Source organism: Talaromyces proteolyticus (genome assembly GCF_021365285.1).
Source record: "Talaromyces proteolyticus strain PMI_201 chromosome Unknown BGW36scaffold_5, whole genome shotgun sequence".
NCBI classification, from domain to species: domain Eukaryota; kingdom Fungi; phylum Ascomycota; class Eurotiomycetes; order Eurotiales; family Trichocomaceae; genus Talaromyces; species Talaromyces proteolyticus.
The window spans coordinates 205,127-225,447 of NW_025764281.1; the positions used below are offsets into that span (position 1 = coordinate 205,127).

General features: G+C 46.2%; 7 protein-coding genes across 7 annotated transcripts; 4 read left to right on the forward strand and 3 right to left on the reverse strand.

Annotated features, from left to right (window-relative positions):
- Positions 1-2,092: 2,092 nt before the first annotated feature.
- Positions 2,093-4,796, forward strand: BGW36DRAFT_317698 (uncharacterized protein). The gene is made up of 3 exons (XM_046212585.1): positions 2,093-2,990; positions 3,048-3,768; positions 3,818-4,796. Exons 1-3 carry the CDS (start codon positions 2,191-2,193, stop codon positions 4,502-4,504), a joined length of 2,208 nt encoding a protein of 735 aa, XP_046072788.1. The 5' UTR covers positions 2,093-2,190; the 3' UTR covers positions 4,505-4,796.
- A 636-nt stretch (positions 4,797-5,432) lies between these two features.
- Positions 5,433-7,973, forward strand: BGW36DRAFT_396141 (putative sugar hydrolase; the record flags this gene model as incomplete). The annotated part of the gene is made up of 6 exons (XM_046218125.1): positions 5,433-5,465; positions 5,525-5,639; positions 5,700-5,763; positions 5,832-6,481; positions 6,536-6,813; positions 6,861-7,973. 6 exons carry the CDS (start codon positions 5,433-5,435, stop codon positions 7,971-7,973), a joined length of 2,253 nt encoding a protein of 750 aa, XP_046072789.1.
- Positions 7,974-8,166: 193 nt separating this feature from the next.
- BGW36DRAFT_357865 (sugar transporter) lies at positions 8,167-9,991 on the reverse strand (the record flags this gene model as incomplete). Its single annotated transcript, XM_046213911.1, has 5 exons — positions 8,167-8,377; positions 8,437-8,576; positions 8,638-8,995; positions 9,062-9,525; positions 9,584-9,991. 5 exons carry the CDS (start codon positions 9,989-9,991, stop codon positions 8,167-8,169), a joined length of 1,581 nt encoding a protein of 526 aa, XP_046072790.1.
- Positions 9,992-10,740: 749 nt separating this feature from the next.
- BGW36DRAFT_293482 (uncharacterized protein) lies at positions 10,741-11,811 on the reverse strand (the record flags this gene model as incomplete). Its single annotated transcript, XM_046211003.1, has 2 exons — positions 10,741-11,490; positions 11,548-11,811. 2 exons carry the CDS (start codon positions 11,809-11,811, stop codon positions 10,741-10,743), a joined length of 1,014 nt encoding a protein of 337 aa, XP_046072791.1.
- A 1,692-nt stretch (positions 11,812-13,503) lies between these two features.
- On the reverse strand, positions 13,504-14,169 carry BGW36DRAFT_357867 (uncharacterized protein; the record flags this gene model as incomplete). The annotated part of the gene is made up of 2 exons (XM_046213912.1): positions 13,504-14,019; positions 14,095-14,169. 2 exons carry the CDS (start codon positions 14,167-14,169, stop codon positions 13,504-13,506), a joined length of 591 nt encoding a protein of 196 aa, XP_046072792.1.
- A 1,237-nt stretch (positions 14,170-15,406) lies between these two features.
- On the forward strand, positions 15,407-16,116 carry BGW36DRAFT_426041 (uncharacterized protein; the record flags this gene model as incomplete). The annotated part of the gene is made up of 3 exons (XM_046220207.1): positions 15,407-15,442; positions 15,493-15,559; positions 15,626-16,116. 3 exons carry the CDS (start codon positions 15,407-15,409, stop codon positions 16,114-16,116), a joined length of 594 nt encoding a protein of 197 aa, XP_046072793.1.
- Positions 16,117-18,989: 2,873 nt separating this feature from the next.
- On the forward strand, positions 18,990-19,483 carry BGW36DRAFT_426042 (uncharacterized protein; the record flags this gene model as incomplete). Its single annotated transcript, XM_046220208.1, has 2 exons — positions 18,990-19,138; positions 19,234-19,483. 2 exons carry the CDS (start codon positions 18,990-18,992, stop codon positions 19,481-19,483), a joined length of 399 nt encoding a protein of 132 aa, XP_046072794.1.
- Between the last annotated feature and the right edge of the window lie 838 nt (positions 19,484-20,321).

Genomic DNA, 20,321 nt, shown 5'->3' on the forward strand with positions numbered 1-20,321 from the left:
GCGGCTAGATGATATAAGTCTGGATGGATGACTACGGAGGAATCATGCATTAAGGGGCGTTTTCATGTCCCAGATCGCTGGTTTTAGGGGCTGCCTTCATAGGCTCAAAGAGTCCAATGTGCCCTAAACGAATTTTCTGTACCTCAATGATACCCCGATCTAAATCCAATCAGTATCCTGCATTGCATTCTCAGCTGGCCATGAGTAATGATATTTGGACGTAGTAGGTAGGCTTCGTGACTATTTCCGAACTTATCAGGCTCCGTTGTTCGGCTGTATTCGAAACTGGCTCGGATTAATCTTACTATTGCTATTCATATATATGAGATGATTTACAAATAGAATTTCTCTCTCTAAGCATGGGCCTACATTTCTGACTTAATTATCATGGTATAGCCCTCCACCAGCGTTTCGGACGGGCGGTTACCCCTCGTGGCGGGGGTTCTTCCAGCCTGAAGCAAAGCAATTATTCTTTGAGTAATCACTTTATCTAACAGTTTCAGGTCCGGTGAATGAGATGGAGTATTGGCCTAAAGGGCCCGTGCATTGCCAACGACAAATCCAGGTGCGTATTCTCCATCCACATCCACGTATGATTGATAGACATGTATGCGCGACATATTTGTTGTCCGATTGCATTGCCCTACCTCTCCACTTTGCCCTTTTGCCTTGGTTCCGCTTCTCGGACATTATCGGAATTTTTGTCTTTCGCAGTGAGGCGAGCCAAGGCAAAGAGGCTGGAAAAGCTGGTCATCTTCCACGGGCCAGTCAGCTGGCTTCCCCCGCACCGAGATTCATCAGCTGTTGGGGAGCCTGGTAGCCTTCGAGCTCTTTTCTAGGTTATGAATCCTATACTATCAAGAATAAGGGATCTTCTTTCGTTCCTCTTACGGAGTGTGGCTGGTCGCGTTTTAGAGGGAAAGCCACCAAACTTCTTTTTTTGGGACGGAGAGCTGGTCTGCAAGGATAGAATCAGATAGGCCAAATTCGGTTGGATCAATCATGACCCCACTCCAACAACCCCGGTGGCACTGGCGCTTGCAGCGGTTGCAACGTCATGGTTATCGAAGCTCAGAGAAGAGATCAGGTGGATGGCCTATCGATCCATTACTGTGTGGTGGGTTTCACTATTCCAGCCAATCTAGTCCAGTTGAGCGTGCCCGCTTCGACACGCATTCTCCCAACCCCCAATACAACGCGTACATGAGAACCACATGATAGGGGGCGTCGTTGTTGCTGATTACTGGAGAGTGAGTGGTTTCACAGCGGACAATTGGCCCTGGTTCCAAAAAGAGGCTTTTGACTGGGCCATCACAGCGCACCCTCAGGAAGACGTATCTGTGCGATGCTGCTCAACGATTGGATCCAGATCAGACGTTGCTGTAAATAAGCTCCGAGCTGTGGCCTAGTATGTTTAACCTGATGGAATGAAAGTTAGCTCCTATGGAAAATTGAACATAAAAACTCGGTCTCCCAGCCCTGAGAGAGGGTGTTTTCTTTTACACAAACAAGCCTGAAGACCGAACAGCCATCCATATTCAATACAACAAACCACTTGAGATACTTCCACCACCCTCAAAACCAACCAATCAAGATGTCTCCCTGCACCTGCACCTGCTGCAACGGTAACTGCAACTCCTGCTCTTGCAGCACCTGCACCGTAAGCTCCTCGCCATCCTTGACTATGTTGTGTTTAAGCCTGACTGTACACTTTAGCACTAAACATATGTGACTCGCCTTCCCTACAGAGTTGTTTTGAGACGACATTCCATTTGCATTGAATGATTTGATTTGATAATGTTGAGATATTAGTGGACAGGGAGAGAAGAGTCGAAGTACTATCGTTGTCTTTGCTCGTTAGCTTTCATTTCTCTCAGGCGGTGTTTGCGGAAGAATTGATTGTTGAGACATCTTTTGTCAGCTATTAAATGCCTTGCTGCTCCTCTTAATGGAATAAATTTAGGTCTTGAGTTGTATCAATCCAAATCACGTAAAAGTAGTCGTCGTAGTTGCCGTATCCGGAAGGCGACCCTGTTACGTAAGCCGCTGAGGGCGCATGGGCCACCGCCTTCCTGAAGCAGAATTTTTGCGACAACTTTTCGATCTGCCAGCGAAGTGTCGCATTCTCCAGTCAGGCGTTTCTTTCGCACATCAATCAGAAGGCTTACAATTTGTGGACGGGAACTCGCCATGTTCGACTACGAGTTTCGAGGACGTCGGGATCGGGATCGCGGCGATCATGATCGCAGCCGAGACCGTGACCATGATCGTTACAGACCGCAAGGCAATGATCACGACCGGAGGAGACCACCACATCAATTCACCTTTCGCTTCCCTCCAACCTGGGACCGCCCTCTACTATCTCGGAGGCGTGAAACCACACCGGAGCTCCTGGTTGGTCAAGTCGATGGCCCAGATAAACCGCAGCTCAAGTTCGCAAACCCCGAAGAACTGACTGACAGCGACGAGGCCGAGATGGACGAGTCTGCGTCTTCTGGCGACGACAACCCGCCCCGAAAAAGACGCGCCCTAGAATCTGCCGTCAGCAATACGATTGAAGGACCCAAATGGTCGAATCCGGATCCATACACAGTGCTACCTCCTTCCGACGAGCCTCAGAACAAGCGGGTAGATGTTGTCAAACTTATTCGCAAGGCCCGTCTTGCTGCCACTGCGCCGACGAGTAATGAGGCGGTTACTACAAATGAAGACTATATATCCTTCGATATGGATGACGGCGACCTCGTGGACGAAAACCTACCTCCAGAAAATGCTCCTACCGGGCCAAGGGCACTACGAATGCGTCCCAACGAACCTGTCGCAGGGAAAAAGCGTACACGAGATGATGAGGTGAAGGTATTTACAGGAAAATTCGGAAAGGTCGGGTACACTTCAAAAGGTGATATTGTTAGTGTGTGGCAAGCTGATCCATCTGATAATGCAAGTCCCTGGCTCGAGCTGATGGAGCCTACACTACACCTCGGCACTAGGTTAGAAATACCACCTGAGTTCCATGCCCCTGGTTCTAGATTCTGACAAATAAACAGACTTCACAACGAGATTTTAGCGTTCTATGACTGGGTCAAGCCACGCCCGTATGAGGACATGATTCGGCAAGACCTTGTTAGTAGGATACAGAAGGTATTTGATGCGCAACCAAAGTTTCGGGGCATGGAAGTACAGCCATTTGGATCTTTTGCGTCAGGCCTCTATCTCCCTGTTGCCGACATGGACTTGGTTTTGCTTTCACCCAGTTTTATACGTAATGGGAGGGAAACCTTTATTCCACGTAGACGGGGCCATAGCAGCCAAGTCTCAATATATGAAATAGCCAGGGTTTTGGAGAGGTCTGGCGTTGTTGCTTCAAGCTCTATGGAGATAATTGCAGGCGCTAGAGTCCCTATTCTCAAATGGGTTGATCGTTTGACTGGCTTGAAAGTTGATATGTCGTTTGACAACGATAGCGGCATTCGTGCCATTCAGACTTTCCAGAAATGGAAACAAGCATACCCAATGATGCCCGCTGTTGTTGCCATTATCAAGCAGTTCCTACTATTGCGTGGCTTGAATGAGGTACCAACTGGCGGCTTGGGAGGATTTTCAATTATCTGTCTGGTTGTCAGTCTCTTGCAACATACGCCTCACTCGTTGGATGGGAAAGGCCCCTCTCTGGGCAGCATTTTGATGGACTTTTTTGATTTCTACGGAAACAAATTCGATTTTTCATCGGTTGGGATTCGACTGGAGCCTCCGGGATTTTTCAACAAGGTAATTATTATCATTATTTGACCCAGGATACGTAGCTAACACGGTCTAGATTGTCTATAGCCAAGATAGGAAACCACGATTATCTATTGAGGATCCTAACAAGCCGGATAACGACATATCTGTTGGAACCAAAGAGATTGATTTGATTTTCAAAAGCTTTTCCAGGGCATATTATGCATTGAAAACTCGAATGCAGCACTTGGCAATTTCGCAGCATCAGACTAATATTTCATTTCTGGACACAATCTTATCGGCGTGCTATGATGAATATGCAGAGCAGCGATCTCAATTACGCACAATTTTTGAGACAGAACCTAGATTTGCACCTCATCTGCGACTTCTGACGCCTCCACCTCCGCCACCTGATGGTCCATCAGAATCGGAATATGATCCAGAGGATGCTCCCGTTCCACCTCCACCGCCTTCCGTTCCAGCTACAGCAGCTTCCGGTTTGACTGCTAAGGAAACGAGTGCTGTCAACTCGTCTAAAAAGAAGGACGGCAAGAAATCTCCGAAACGCCAGGATAGAGAGGAGAAAAAACCGTCCAAAAAGGATAAAAAAGCGAAATCTGCACGAGAGCGAGCAATGTGTCTTCGAATTCTACTCCCAGACAGGGCTTCGGCAATCAAAGATCAGATCGGTCACAATGAAGCGTTCGAATTTAGTGGCTATGAAGATTCTCGTAAATTTTGGAGCGACATGGCTAAGGTGAAGATAAAGACTTCAACGGCCTAGTAGTGAGGTGCATTTATCGTCCTAGCTCTGTTCTGCTTTTTTGCATCATAAAGGAGTTGGAGGCTTGGTGTTGGTTTTCATTATATTTTTGAGTCTGATGAGCTTCTGTCTTTTCCAATTACGAGATACCATGACGTTTGTTCTAGCGGAGTTATAAAGGCGAGGAAGGTCACATTTTATTCTTTTTGTCTTGAGTTTCGCTTGTGGATGCTACTCACATACCGGGCGACTTTTTTACAGATATCCGCTTCTAACCAGAAATTCGATACAGCTCAATCATCAACAACGTTCCAATTTTCTTCATTCCTATTCGATTCTATCTTTGTTCTGCTGACATCTAGGATTTCATCTTGACGACCACAAGGTTCGAGCATTGCTACAGAGACATCGTCAACACTGACGTGCTGTGTTTTGTCTACTTTGTCTAAGAGATGGCGCTTTGCAAAGAACCTGTGTGTCAAGCAAGTGACAAGTGATAGCATTAATAGGCCCTGGCTTATTATTCCTGTCTGCTTATTTTTTCCCTTCTCATCAAGGAGTCGCTATACGCGGCTGCTTGGAGAGGATGGATTGATGGTACAAATCTGTCGTCTCGAGCAGTTCTGAATGGGACCTAGTTATCCTTGCCAAGAGACTTGAAGGTCTTGACTACCAACAAGCTGGCCGGGAAAATAGCTCTTCGGACATGGCTCCGATATGTAGCACTACAGGTACCCCGCAAACAGCCCCTTATTTGCTCGAATCTGGTTCGCTATTGAGGGCTGTTTCTTACTATTTAGGCTATTGGTAGCTCCGCTTTATAGTGTGGCAGATATAAAGCAAAAAGTCTGGGCTGTTCTAAGCTTTGAAATACGAAATTTTAACAATATTCGTTACAGATTGACCGTCATAGCAAGACCAACAAAAGTAACACCCCTAATTAGCGAGTATGAAGTTCACGGACGGGATGTGGTGTCTCCGGGTGAGTTCAGTGTCAGTCTTCCTATATTTGACAGGGCTTATTATTGCGGGGGGCTTTAGGAGGGATATACTATCGACTGGATGAGCAACGTGGAGCGGTTCGCAGTCGAGGACGATGCTGTACAATTGCTTCTAAACAAATACCAGCGGCACCGGGGCGACACGTTGAATTCTTGTATGCCCTGCTTTAAGAAGCCTCAGTACTGACCTGTGATCTCTGCTAATCTTCTCATAGCGGCGATTTCGGCCGAAGTGACATCCCCACTTGAGGGTGTTATTGGAGTGAAATTAGTCCACTGGTAAGAATAAGTTTAGCAGTTACCAGGAGACTTTCAGAAAGGCTAATTCTTTTCATTGTGATTAAAAGGGCTGGCCAATTAGACAATGGACCGCACTTCCATCTCAACTCAACAAAAGGCCATGCAAAGATAAGCTCTGCTGATGGTGCGGTCAACTACCAGAGCGGACTTCTCAATCTCAACATCAAAACCTCTGCCAACGACCTCGAGTTTGTCTGGTCCACCGACACTCAGAAGAAACTAACTGGCCATTCAGTCCGTTCGATCGGATATGTGAGAGATCGCACAACCGACAAAACGCGCTGGGAGGACGGGCTCTACATTGAACATGAAGGCTACATGCTCGCCGAACTCGACCTGGGCGTGAACGAAAAGCTATACGGACTTGGCGAGAGATTTGGCCCATTTGTCAAGAACGGTCAATCGGTTGATATATGGAATGAAGACGGCGGAACTTCATCTGAACTGGCATATAAGAATATTCCTTTCTATCTGAGTTCTAAGAGATATGGAGTTTTTGTGCGTCATGCTGGGAAAGTTAGCTTTGAATTGCAAAGTGAGCGGACCACGAGGGTTAATATCTCTGTCCCAGGCCAGGAATTAGAGTATTTTGTGATATATGGGAGTACACCTAAGGAAGTATTGAGACGGTATACGGCCTTGACAGGCCAGCCGAGTTTGGTGCCTTCTTGGAGTTATAACCTGTGGCTTACAACAAGTAGGGACCTGATCTGGCTATAAGGGAGCCGACTGACATGTGTGACTTTTATAGGCTTTACAACTAATTATGATGAGCAGACCGTCACTGGCTTCTTGGACGGGTTCCGAGATCGCGATATTCCGCTTGGTGTTTTTCACTTTGACGCATTCTGGATGAAGTCGTACCAATGGTGCGATTTGCAGTTTGATGAAGACTATTTTCCCAATGCAACAGCATATCTCAAACGACTTAAAGATCGTGGGTTACGAATCAGCGTTTGGCTTAATTCATATATCGGACAAGCTTCACGACTTTTTAAAGAGGGAAAAGAGAAGGGATATTTCATCAAGGTAATCGCTATTCTTAGTGTCATCTTTCTAAATACTGATAATTTTAGCGCCTCGATGGTTCTGTTTGGCAATGGGACTTGTGGCAGGCCGGTATGGCCATTATCGACTTCACCAACCCCGAAGCATCAGAATGGTTCACCAATCATCTCATGCGGCTGATGGATATGGGCGTAGACTCCTTCAAAACCGACTTTGCCGAGCGCATTCCATTCAAGAACGTCAAATTCCACGATGGGTCCGACCCGGTGCGCATGCACAATTACTATTCACTACTCTACAACAAAGCCGTCTACGAGGCAATGACACGTCGGGTGGGTAAAGCAAAAGGTCTCCTTTTCGCTCGCAGCACTGCTCCTGGCGGCCAAGCATACCCGGTGCACTGGGGCGGAGACTGCGAGAGTACATTCGAAGCAATGGCTGAATCTCTCCGCGGCGGACTCAGTCTGATGCTCTCTGGATACATCTTCTGGGCATCGGATATCGGCGGATTTGAAGGCACACCACCGCCCGCCCTTTACAAACGTTGGGTGCAATTCGGTCTTCTGTCCTCACACTCCCGTCTGCATGGATCAGGATCATACCGCGTTCCATGGATATACGGCGAAGACTGTAGTGAAGTCCTCCGAGACTGCGTCAAACGTAAGATTTCCCTCACGCCGTATATCCTGCAGGAAGCACTGAACGGGCATCGAAGCGGTGTGCCGCTAATGAGAGCAATGTTCCTGGAATTCCCTGACGATCCAAACACATATTCTATCGACACGCAGTACATGTTTGGCAGCAACCTCCTCGTAGCACCGGTTTTCACAGAGGACGGGTCCGTGTCGTTCTACGTGCCGCGCAGCAGCGAAGATGATACTCGTGGGAAATGGGTATCCTGGTTCGACTATGACAAGACTTATGAGTCGGGCCAGTGGTATCACGAGACGCACGACTTTTCATCTCTACCTATTCTTATCCGGCCCGGAACGGTGACGCCAGTGAACCGCAAGCTCAAAACACCCCAGGACGATCCACTCAATGGGCTGGAATTTATAGTATGTGGTGAGGTCGAAGACGCAAAAGTTGAAGTCGTGGATCCGGAGGATGTACACGAGGTTATCAAAATCGCTGAGTTTGCTTCGATTCAAGATGGAAAGAATGTGAGGATTGTGGCATAGGAAGATGGGGTGGCTGCCATGGTGAAACTAGCATATCACGTTATGTACTAAATTGGATTTTGATGTTCATAATTATATTCATTCTCCGTAGTCACTTCGCTGAATGTAATAGCTTTAAATCAAAGCTTCATTCTCAACCTCCCACTAACAGTTCGCGAAAATATCGGGTATTTTTGATAAAACAAAGCCAAAATTAAGCAGTCTCCTTCGTCTCGACACCAGTGCTTACAGCGGCATTCTCCTCGTGCGTCACAACATCTTTGATTTGAAGATGCTTTTCGCGAGCCTCTTCGATCAGACCGTCCAGTTTAGAGTTGCCAGGTTTGGTCTTCCAGGGTTGTGGCCCACCGGGGCTGAATAGTTCTTCTATTTCTTCGAGTGTTTTGCCGCAGGTTTCGGGGTATCTAGTTATAGTTACCTGGTCAGTAATGGTAGGTTCAAAACAATGAGTTGAGCCGCGTACGTGAAAAAGAATTGAATGGCTGCGCCAACGCACAGAATTCCATGCACCAAGAACATTTTCCATGTAATGTTGGCAAAACCTGGTGGGAGGTAAAGACCGAGCGCAAAGTTGAAGAGCCAGTTTCCGATGGCGGCAATGCCCTGCAACCTTTCGTTAGCTTTGGTTTTCTATACTGATGACCGGAAATAGGGGATGACGAACCATTCCTGTGGCACGAGTCTCCAATGACCAGACTTCAGCAGCGTACACCCAGCAAACGGGAGCAAGAGTGAGAGCATAGACAATAACCAAAAGGTAGCAGAAAGCGATAACAGCGCTTCCTTTGCTGCCGGTTACTCTAATGAGGACATTCAGGTTGTTATCGACGCCTCCTGGAACGTACTCGCCGGCCGAAAGGATACCGGCAACAATGAAATGGCAAATCGCCATGCCGATGGCACCGTAGATAAGAAGACCACGTCGACTTGTCTTGTCAATGTAGAAGAAAATGAGCGATGTGAAGACAATGAACAGTGCATATTGAATGCCAGACGAGACTAGAAGAACATTTCCTTTGAGGCTGTTTCGCAAGTAAGTCGAACGTTCATAACTCTGCTATCAATAATTTCGGGCCTCCTTGACTTACCCTGCCATTTCAAACACATAGACTACGTAATAAGTCATTATGTTGGCACCGCTCAGTTGCTGCCAGGCCTGGACGGTGAAGCCGGCAACGGTACGTCGCCACATGCCGTTGTAAACAAACTTCCTCCATCCTGGTAAAGCAGTGCGCTCGGCTGCGAGGACAGTGGTGATTTCCTCCCATTCGGCGACGACCAGAGGATTGTTAACATCACCACCAGCCTGAATGCGAGCCAGTGTGGTAATGGCTTCTTCGGTACGATCTTGTTTGGCCAACCAACGAGGAGATCGAGGCAAAAATGGAAGTCCGATGATCAACAGTACGCAAGGGATGTACTGCATAGCCCATGCGGCTCGGAAAGACGATGGACCGGCTATGAACGAGCAGCCATAACCAATGAAAAACATGATGAAGATGCCCCATTCGATGGCGAGCTGCTGGATGACGATAATTGAGCCTCGTTTTTCCTACACATGTTAGGAACTATTGGTAGAATTTCAAATTGAATGCGTGATCGTGATTTACCTTTCGTGCGATTTCGGCGAGATATACTGGAACCTGCGACGAGGTGATACCGACACAGACTCCATTCAGAACCCGGCCAGCGATGAGAGGACCATATCCTTTGCACCCGGCTTGGACACCGGTTCCGACAAGCCACCACAAACAGGCGAACATGACAGAGTCGCGCCGACCCAGCTTGTCAGAAACAGGGCCTGCTATGAGAGAACCGACGACAGAACCCGCAGCCAGAGCAGAGCCGATAGCTCCCTGGAGCACGCCATGCGGGTTGTCGAAATAGTCCAGATATTGATTTGTACCAACAATAGCGGACATGGACGAGATATCGAAACCGAAAAGGGTCCCGCCCATTGTCGCAATAATTGCGAGAAAGTAGGTGTTGTACACCTTGGGGAAGGTAGGTAGTGGCATGGCGATTGAGTTCCACCTTCAGTTGTCACTTAACAATAGAGTGGAGGAAGAATGTACGTCTCAGTCAGAATTGATCGAAACAAGCGGAGACCCCAAGCTCATCTTATACGTTTCCAGGATTTGTCAAAACATGGCAGCTCTCCACACGAGCATCAAGCATCAAGCATCAATCGACGCACGAGCACGGGATTACTCCATGAGGAGATTGTATAATAATCTACGCAGCTGTCCACCTATGGGTCTCAGTTACGTCTTTTTCATCCCTGTCAGGCTCTCAGAGTGCGGGCTAATTGCCGGGCGACAATATCTTCATCGTTATTAAACCTCTGCTCCACACTCAGCACCTCTCTTCACGGCCTGAAGCTGGGATCTCGGTTAATTGCGAACGACTGTGGGCTAGCAAGGCGGTTAATAGTAGGCTTAATTTGAAGACTTAGAGGGTTTCCGGCGCAGTGGCTGCAAGAGGATTGGATGCCAGGCTTGAGCACTGCAGGGATCGGCGTGGTGGCTGGCTTAGTGCACGCCCCAGCCGCTCTTAGCGCTGTGTGGAGATGGAGATTTCCCTTTCTTCTAAGCACCCTTACTGCTGCTACTACAGATGATCATACTATTACGCGGCTTTCAACTACCAGACGTCATCTCTCGGATAAAGAACGTAAATAAAAAAAAGATCTTGCATATCAACAACGTGGCGAATCTTGAAGAACTCCCTGATTTCAACGTGGGTGGTTGTAGTTATAATCCAAACATTACTGTAACTCGATACGATCGCTCTCAAAGTCCTCCCTGATTCCGACTTTTACCATTCTATTGATAGTGGTCTCAAATTCCTCAGGCTCGCGACCGAGGAGATTCTCCAAGGACGTCGTCGTTACTGCGCACTCGCCGCGCCGGATTGCTTCAAATACTGTCGCCCAGCTTCGTGCAAGAGCCTTTGGGTCACTGTCGTATGAATCGAATTGCCTAACCCGCGGCTGTTCTAAATACTCCTCGAGGGCCACTTGTCGAACTCTGAGTCTTCTATTAACTGCCCGCCCCAGTACGTTCGCTGTTTCTCGTAGCGAGAGGGCTCTCGGGCCAGATAGCACGATCTTTTTGTTTTCGTACGGATACGCTTGCGGACCTCGGACATAGCGTATTAGCAATCTTGCTATTGCTTCTCCAATCTCTTCCTGTTTGGCCCATGCGATTCCTGGTCCGGAACCATCGTGCGGAATTGAAATTACACTTTTCGCATCCTCAGACGTCGGTGAGGCTTTCGGATTGAAAAGTCCTGTATACAAGGGGAACGTTCTTGAGAAGATCCCTGCTCGGGCAATTGTATATGTGAAAGACTTGTCATCAGCTTGGGTCTCAGCAAGGTATGTTTCTGTGGCTAAATGTGCCTGCATAATATCTGCTGCTGACAGGTCTAATCCGCCCCCTCCGAATGCCAGCGATGTGTAGAGAATGTGTCCGACGCCTATACGCCGAGCAGCATCAATTGCATCTCGATGTACCTATCCTTTCCGGTCAGCAATCTAGCGGGGTTTATTATTCTATTGAATAAATAGCACCTTTATTCGGTGTTCATTATCAAGACTCCTGTAGGATAATAAATTGAGTACATCTAGCCCATCAAAAGCCCGGTCAAGGGTGCCTTTATTGTTATAATCCGCCTCTCGTATCGTAGCACCCCGGGCCTTGGCTTTACATAAAGCTTCCGGAGATTGCACGCAGAGAGTTAATTGTGACGGAGTTATGATCCTCGTCAAATACTCGATGATGCTTCCAGCAAGTGGACCTGATGCCGGAAATACGCCGATATTCAATACACGCATAATGGCTGTATCATATGGAAGGGTATGAAACGGCAGTAGCTTTTTAAAAGTTGATAGTGATTACAATGGAGCTGTAAAGTGTAGTCGGGGTTCTACCCGAGAATATGATGATGTCTGTTGTATGTCATCCGTCGGCATGCTCTATCAAGTTCCTTGGTTGTTTATCGGGGGGGGGGGTAATACTCCATTCGTTAAACCTGTCATCTATTGAAAATCTTCATTTCATTCCATATATCATTTCTACTTATCTGCCGTAGAATGTTTCTCCTGCTTTAGTTCAAATTGTGAATAGTCTGATGGGGGAAAACTGGAAACAATGATCAGAACCCATATCACTAAACATGTAGATTTCTTGTTTCTGATAAACAAAACACAGTATGTGACAAAAGTTTGAATATAGAACCACAAAGGTGGATAATGTATAGGAGTCCTCCCCATATAAATAATAATAATATTCTAACATTTTGCAATAGCTACGGGCGGCCAAAAAGTGTAAATTTTAACGGACATAAACTGATGTAAATCCAAATTGGGAGGGGCACAGAAAATCCTAATATCATATTCAAAAACTTTCATATTATTGTATGCATGTGTAATCTCATCGATTGATCTATATTCCCGAATGCGAGAGAAAGGCAGTCTGGTGGCATTTTTGTTAAAACTTGATGCTGGCTGCAATGGGATTGCAATGCAGTCGGGGGTCCACCCGAGAATTTGATAATGTTTGTTGGATGTCTATCATTATTAGCGAGAATATTACAGCACTTCCTTTTCACTGGATAAGTTTCGCTTGTTACAAAGTAACTTTAAAAGTATGTAGTGATGTAAAATTTAGTCATCAGTTTCGGGTTCCTCATACTACGTACCACCTATTTAATCTAAAAATAGACGAATAATTTGTACGGCAAATTACTGAAAATAATGTATGGAATAAGGTAACTAGATGTTGATGTCCTGTGATAGATGTGTTTAGGGCATGGCCAGTAGGACGTTTACAGTAATTGATTCCTATTTCGGAAGGTCATTTTGGTCAGTCAGACCAAACATTACCTAATGCTTAACAGGCATTATACGCCAGAGATCTAGTCTTGAACGATTGAGGTATTGTCTGTTTGGAATTATTCCATTTAAATACCCTATCAGCGACCTACCATATGATGCTAGATGAACCCCTAGCTTGATCGAATATCATGTGGAAAACAGACAACTCGGTTAGTGCTTTGAACCTATTTCTGAATGAGCGACCAAGTGTATCTATGCTGAAATTACTATTTGTGCATATGGGATACGAAAGAAAGAAGAGCCTCTTTCTTTATCTGCATCGAACACGGCGCAGAAAAGCCGACCACGGACGAGCGTTGTGCACCGCGCGTCGACTCCTCGGTGATGGAATCATGGAAAACTATGCAAACAGCGAGACAGTAAGTCGATTAATACCATCATTTCATTATATGCTTAAAGATAAGCAAATAAAGAACATCCCCTGATTTGAGCTAAATCTCCAGACTTGAAAGTTAATGCTAGCCCTCGTATCATTAAAACTCCGCTCCAAACGCTGATTAACCCTCGGTAATGAAAATCCTAATTCCTTCAACATAGCATAGCACCCCAATCCTAGCAATTTCTCAAATGACTTTCTTGTTCAATGTCCGTCAATGTAGCCATAGTCATCCCCAATCGACCCTGAAAAGCCTATGCATATTCAGAAAAGTCTTCGTCCTCGGATTCAGCAACATTCGATCCTCGAAGTGCAGCTTCGTAGCCATTCTTGCAACTACCGATCTTCTCCGAGTCGGAAATAGGATTTTGCATAGTAGTTTCTTCGTCCTTGACATTGACGGCATCATCATTCGCAAAGGCAGTCTCACTCTTGATAGAAATGTGGTCATCTTCTTCATCACTGTTGTTAATATTGATTGCACCCAGCAGCGACTGACCAAGCGATCCATTAGTATTGAACTTGCCTGAGGCTTTCAAGTTTTTGGCCTTGAGAGATTTTTTGGGCTTTGCAACGGGCTTTTTGACCCCGGCGGCCTGGGTGCGAGAGCCACGGGCAACAGATCTGGGACGCGGAGAAGCCTGAAAACCATTTCCCTGGGATTCTGCAGCCAGGGCCTTTGCCATTTCACGGAATTTGCGGAACTGGCCCTCGACAGCATTGTAGGTTGCGCCACGTCCAAACATTCTGGCGATAGCATGGTAGTCAGGCTAAAGGGATGTCAGCGGAAATCTGTCGATATTGGAAAAGTCAAAATTGTTTGAAGTAACGAGAAGGATATGGACCTTCAGTTCGGGATGGGCAGCAAGCAGGGCACCGATGAGACGGTCGAAGGTACCGGGTTCTTTCCAGTTAACCATTTTGGCGTTGCTCAAATTTTGATAGATAGAAGACTTGATTCCTTGAGAGCTAATTCGTTAGCACGATAACTCATCAAAATGAAAACTGGGTGGGGGACTCACAGCAAAGTGTATGCGAGATAAGGTAGAGAGTCAGCAAGACCAAAGAGGATATCTGACGAGTCTTGAAGCTGGGTAATGTGAGGTTGAGAGAGTGAACAGTATTTTCTATCTAAAGTCTGGTGGGCCCTTGTTCAAAGAAGAAATGAGGAGTGATGAGAAATCTCTGGTGTCAAGGGAAGATGAAGAGTGTGAGTTGAGAGAAAAATGAAGCAAAGAGATGGCTATGAGTGACGCTTGGATGGGATGAGAAATATGGATGGTATGATATCTGCCGATGCCTAGTCATTTGTTTGTCAAGGTGGCTAGGAGGTGTCACAATATACAAGAAGAATAGGATGATGAGGATCTAGAATATGCATATGGACCCCACCTTGTCTGGCTGTCAAACGTCTGGAGAAATAAATATCTGTCTCCTGCGAGCGCCTTCTTTGTGTATATGATATTCGCCACCCGCAACTGTAATATTAGATGTGCTCCGATCTCATGTACTGTATCGAAATGATCTGCGGTGAGGTGCATTAGGCATTTTTATCGACGAGGAGCAAACGACACCCCGACCCCCTACTATCTCGATATGTTACAATTAGATTGTATCTGTGTTTTACAAAGACATACTTTGCGTGACTAGGTAATCGCAATTGATACTGGAACAAAAAAGAGGGAGTAGGTTGCCCCGACGACTTGGCAGCCCGAAAACGAAGTCGTCTCCCAGTTGCTGGTCAGTGTCTCATCCCCAACCAAACAGCACACCAGTGCCCCAAATTCATAAACAAAGAGGATACCCTCCACCAGCCACCCCTTTTCGGCTTCGTACTTGGCTATCACCTGATATTCAGCTTGAATCTGAGGCTACTCACAATCATCTTCATCCATCATCTTCTCTCCTACACCTCATCTTCCCCATCCCTCCTCAACATCTTCTTTCTCAATCTTTACCCTAACATCACCAGAAATCCACTGGATTCCACCTGTTCCCCCTAAAAGTTCAGGTATGTTTTTAGCATCACCAGAGCTTCACTGGATTTTACTGTTGTCCACTATACACTCAGCTCTTCCTCTCTTCAGACTCTAATCACATCAACAGCAAGACAATCTTGCCATTGTAAGGCCTGTCGAATTCTACAATCTCAATCAAATGCCTATACGCTGGACACCTGAGAATGATCGGATTGTATGCCATTGCTCTCTGTTCAGACTGATACTGCTAACCACTGCACTCAGCTGCTCCTCAAAATCCTTGAAACCCATGCAATCTCTCTGAACTACAGTGGGGTATCTGCGGCCTGGCGTTAGTACTTCTGCTCTAAACATTCAGACTACCTTACGACGGGAAACATGCTAACAATCTCTGCAGCTGCTGAGGACAACGAAAGGCCAACTCCTCGTGCCATCTCTGAGCGCATTTTCAGGCTCAGGCAAATGGCCGGTGGAAAGCCGAGCGCTTCTGCAGCCGCAACTCCCACTCCCACCAAAGCAAAATTGACCACTCCTGGTAGCCGTGGCGGTGCCCGTTCTCGCGGCTCTAGCAGCGCCAAACAGGCTGGTACCAAACGCAGGAACAACGTGAAAAGCGAGGACGACAGCGAGTCTGATTTTCCCCTCAAGCGCATCAAGAAAACTTCCAACGAGGTCACCATGGCCGATCTCAGCGCTCTCGAGGCGGCGACTCCATCAAAGCGCAGCCGCAAACCCGCCGAACGTTTCAGTATGACCGCCTGTTTGGATAGCGGCTCCGATTCAAAAGATCTAAGCTACAGCTCCATCGACGACGAATTTGTTCCAGACGAAGTTCCGGCTCTGGCGTCAATTGAACCAGATATGGATCCTCTTTCAGAAGATGCTTAAATAGGCACAATGGGCTACTTTGGTGAAGGACGGTTAGGAGGACGTTGTATTAGGGAACTACTAGTTTATTTCTCTTTTTCTTTTAAAGGACTATGTCTTCTTCTCACGGAGCGGGTATTATTTGGATGGGCGTTTAGGAAGAAACTTTATGATAGGGATAATCAAAGATTGATTCGTAATTCAATTGACTGGACAAGCATAATGGGGTTTTCTGACGCTATAAGTAGAGATCTTTCTATCATGCCGCTGAACTCTAGTACTATCTTGATTCTAGTATGAAATACGTCTTGCTCTAGATGCTGTCCTGGGAGGGCAGTGGCCGCCTCGTCCGGGTTCCGACATATCAATTGGCGTTATTAATATAGACTGTCTTTAAAAAATTTCATGATACAAGAAGATTCTCCTTCTTCAATAATTTAACCCTTACACATAGAGATCTCTAGGAAGCATGTATGTACCAATTATTCTAAGATAGAGGAGTTGAGCTGGTTAAATTCTCTAAGGACATAGTACCCTCACCACACCCAACCCTCGTCATCTGTAATCCGACCAGGTAACGTTGAACCATAGCTACCTGGTTGGTAAGCCAACCCCCCAGGAAGCCCAGAATCCGCGACCTATTCCTCTTCCTTAGGGTAAATTTGAGCATATTGGAATCTGAATATGTAGCTACACGAATAATATACATCAGCTTTTGCCTTCTCAAGACTAACGAATTGCTAGTCCCCAGAATAGGGGTGGGAAGAGGAACACCCGGCAATGATGCAAGCACGAGATACCATATATCAATCAGGACCAAACCCCAATTGGTCTTGTTTATCTAGCTTGTAGTTGACGAGGATCGGACACGACTTGCAGTCGCTCTCACGGAGTAGCTTTAGTACCGCAAGCTCTCTAATAGCTGACAGCCTTGGCTTGTCAGAGGCTTGTTTCTGCCTATCTTGAGCGAGAGGAATGCCGACTTAGCATAGGGAATCGTCCAGAAGAAGGAAGAGGGGTGGAGTAGGTCGAAAAATTTGGCGTGTCGAGAATATAAATGCGCGAATAACACAAAATTATTTTTTCTTTGTTGGCGATACTGATGTCTAGGCAACAACAGCGGACAGAGTTTCGTTTCTTCTTTGCCCTTTCAAAGAATGTTCTGGATTCCTCCGCATTAATGAAATCGTCGCATTTTCGTTGACAGGCCTGACGTCAGCAACAACCAATCTGATCTCTGCCCACAATCTTAAAGTTGACGTTAAAACCCTAACATTGCTATATATTAATATTTATTTTTATGGGGATACATGGCATACAGGCCGCCCATTATAGACGAGCGCTCAGGAAAGCTTATCATCTGCAAGAGCATATGTATGAAATAGGAGTTAAATAGAAAGATTTGATGGAGGACTGAATATCTCCCAAGTTCATGGATATGCGTATACCCTTCGCCTAGCAAGGTCAATCAAACTAGCAGGAGAAATCCAAGAAGCTTCTATTTTGAGACAGTAGAAATTTTATTCTGTCTGGGACACTTGAAGGGCGTACAAGCAGATTCTTCCTACCTTCGAATATCTCCACCCACCCCCCTCCAATCTGTTTGCCTTTACGTTCTTTGTCTCATCTACCAGCATAAGCTCAGTACAGTCGTTTACATGCCAGATCAGCTTATGTCTGTGAGCATTCCACCACCACCACCACCACTGGTTGTCGGCAGGTTTCTTCTTCAGAACCCTTTTTGCCTCTGCATTAACTAGTCTCAGCATCCAACACCTTAGCACTTCACTTTTTTTCGACACTGATCCTGTCCCCAAATCTTCTTGCATAAAGCTTATCTATCACGACCATGCCGATTAGGTGGACAAGTGAGCTCGAGGGCAAGCTGATGAGCCTCATCTTCAAAACTATAGATAGACGCGTCTCGGGAGAGGAGTGGGTTGAGATCGCATACGGAATGGGGGAAGGATTGACTGCAAAGGCCTGTCGGTAAGCGTTTATCTTAATTTTCCTTACTACAGATTTCCACTCTTTTGTTTATCTCTACCTTCTCTCTGGCATTGCTTTTCTTCTTAACGGTCATCTCTTCATCCTCTTCCACCATCACGATTCAGTCACCCACCAACTTCATCTTTATCCTTTCTCATCAACCCATTCAATACATCCCCCCATCTGCAAACTCAACTTCAAATTTATTTCGAAATGCCTGTCAAGTGGACCAAGGAGGTCGAAAGTCGATTTATGAGCGTTGTTTTGAAACAAATCAACGCCAGGGTCTCGAAGGATGATTGGGACCAAATCGTGACCATACTGGGCTCCGAATTTACCGTAAAGGCTTGCCAGTGGGTTCTCCATGTTATACTTGCATTTTCACTTCAGCATCGATTTTCATTTATTTCACCCCTCTCGCCCACTTCTTTCTCTCCTCTCGTTCAACCATCAACAACGTTACCTGTCAGTCACCCTCACCGCAATCATGCCTCCATTCCGATGGACTGACGCCCTCGATAAGCAATTCTTGCTTAAATACATCTCTATCAATGCCACTGGATCGCATAACTGGGACAAAGTTGCAGCGGCAATGGGACCAGGCTTTACACCTGCATCCTGCAAGTACGCATTGTGCTTTTCCTTTGATTTCCATCGCTCTTCCTGTTCGCTTTCAAACGGAGCGAATCCTCCCATAGTCTGGTCTCCACAAGGGATTTCCTCATCTCCATCCTCTCCGCCTTTCTTTTCTTCCATCCATCTACCTGACCACCGCCTCAAATCTCTACCATCATTCATCCTTTCCATCAACTCCCAGCTTCTATCAATTTTCTCAATCACTGATCTCCTTCCAAATTCTACCCTTACTATCACTTGTTCCTTGGAATTCACCCCAGAAAGTCAAGATGCCTGCGTGGACGCCTCAAGCTGATGCAGAACTACTTCGGGCCATTGTCCAAGTAAAACGCATCCAGGTCTCAGCCACAGACTGGAACGCAATTTCCACCGCGATCACCACCAAAATGGGCGGTGACTATTCAGGGAACGCCTGTCGGTAAGAGACAGACTAGCTGGCTCGCTTCGACCTACATCCAACTTCAAATAATTGAGCTTCATGTCAAGCCGATGCTAACTCATTTTATCGATCAGGCTGCACTTCGCAAAGATCATCAAGGAAGGGGACGACTTCACCGCTTCTCCCACCAAAAAGCGCAAGAACTCTGGTGATGACGAGGATCAAGCGCCTGCCCCGAAGTCTCCTGCTAAAAAGCAGAAGAAGAGTACCAACGCCAAATCTTCTGCCAAGCCCCAAGTCAAGCCTGAAGTCAAGAAGGAAACATGCATCAAGGACGAAGAGGAAGAACTCCTGGACGACTTGGAAAGTCCCGATGACTACTGATACGCAAATTGGCTAGTACTAGTATGTGATATCTTTTAGATCCCTAGCAATATCGATAATGCTAACGTTGCTGACAGCTTCTAGAACTCTGGGAGCATACTCTGGACCGCCAACTGTCGCCATCTCTCGTCGACAATTTCCTCTTTACACATCATCTCAAGTTTTTCACTATCCCTGCTATGTTCCCAAGTGGCATTAGCCAAAAAATGTTTTGTGATCTCGAGTTCGTCATCTGACTCACTTATTTTGGGGGAGAGGCTATTGGTAGAAATCTTGTTCATGCGCATACAATTCCCAGTAGGACCAATGGGGATAATGAGGCATTCGGTTCATTGCAATGTATTTGGGATAGTATCTCTACAACATGACTAAGCCAGCCAAGGTTAATTGACTCAACATTATCAATTACATCTAGCATTTTCACATATAAACGTAGGTCAAATCTCCGTTCTCTTTCCGTGATAGATTCATGTTACAACTACTAGGTCATGGCATGGTCCCGATGGTTCATCGAAGGGAGTATCGTATAACTGATACCTCCGAGCAGTTTGTAAGTAGTTATCTGCCTAGTAAGGATCGGTCACTCGCTTCTATTAGTATTATGGTACACATAAGTTTCTAGTCATACATCTTATTGAATGGTCTCCATCGTTTCCCGGGGATTCATGGAGTCTATATGGCTTACGGTAGAGTGAACAAGGCCATCTGGGAGCATCATTTGATTTACCAAGTCTACTAAGTTCCCTAAATCTACCGGTCGGACATAATATACAGGGTACATAGAATAAATATACGTGGATATACGGGATCTACAGAAATATATATATACAATGAGACG

Excerpts from the sequence above, each read along its gene's own strand:
- BGW36DRAFT_317698 (XM_046212585.1), top strand. The coding sequence starts at position 2,191 with ATGTTCGACTACGAGTTTCGAGGACGTCGGGATCGGGATCGCGGCGAT. Across the intron at positions 2,991-3,047 it reads ACACTACACCTCGGCACTAG|ACTTCACAACGAGATTTTAG; the intron begins GTTAGAAATACC and ends ACAAATAAACAG. Across the intron at positions 3,769-3,817 it reads CTCCGGGATTTTTCAACAAG|ATTGTCTATAGCCAAGATAG; the intron begins GTAATTATTATC and ends AACACGGTCTAG.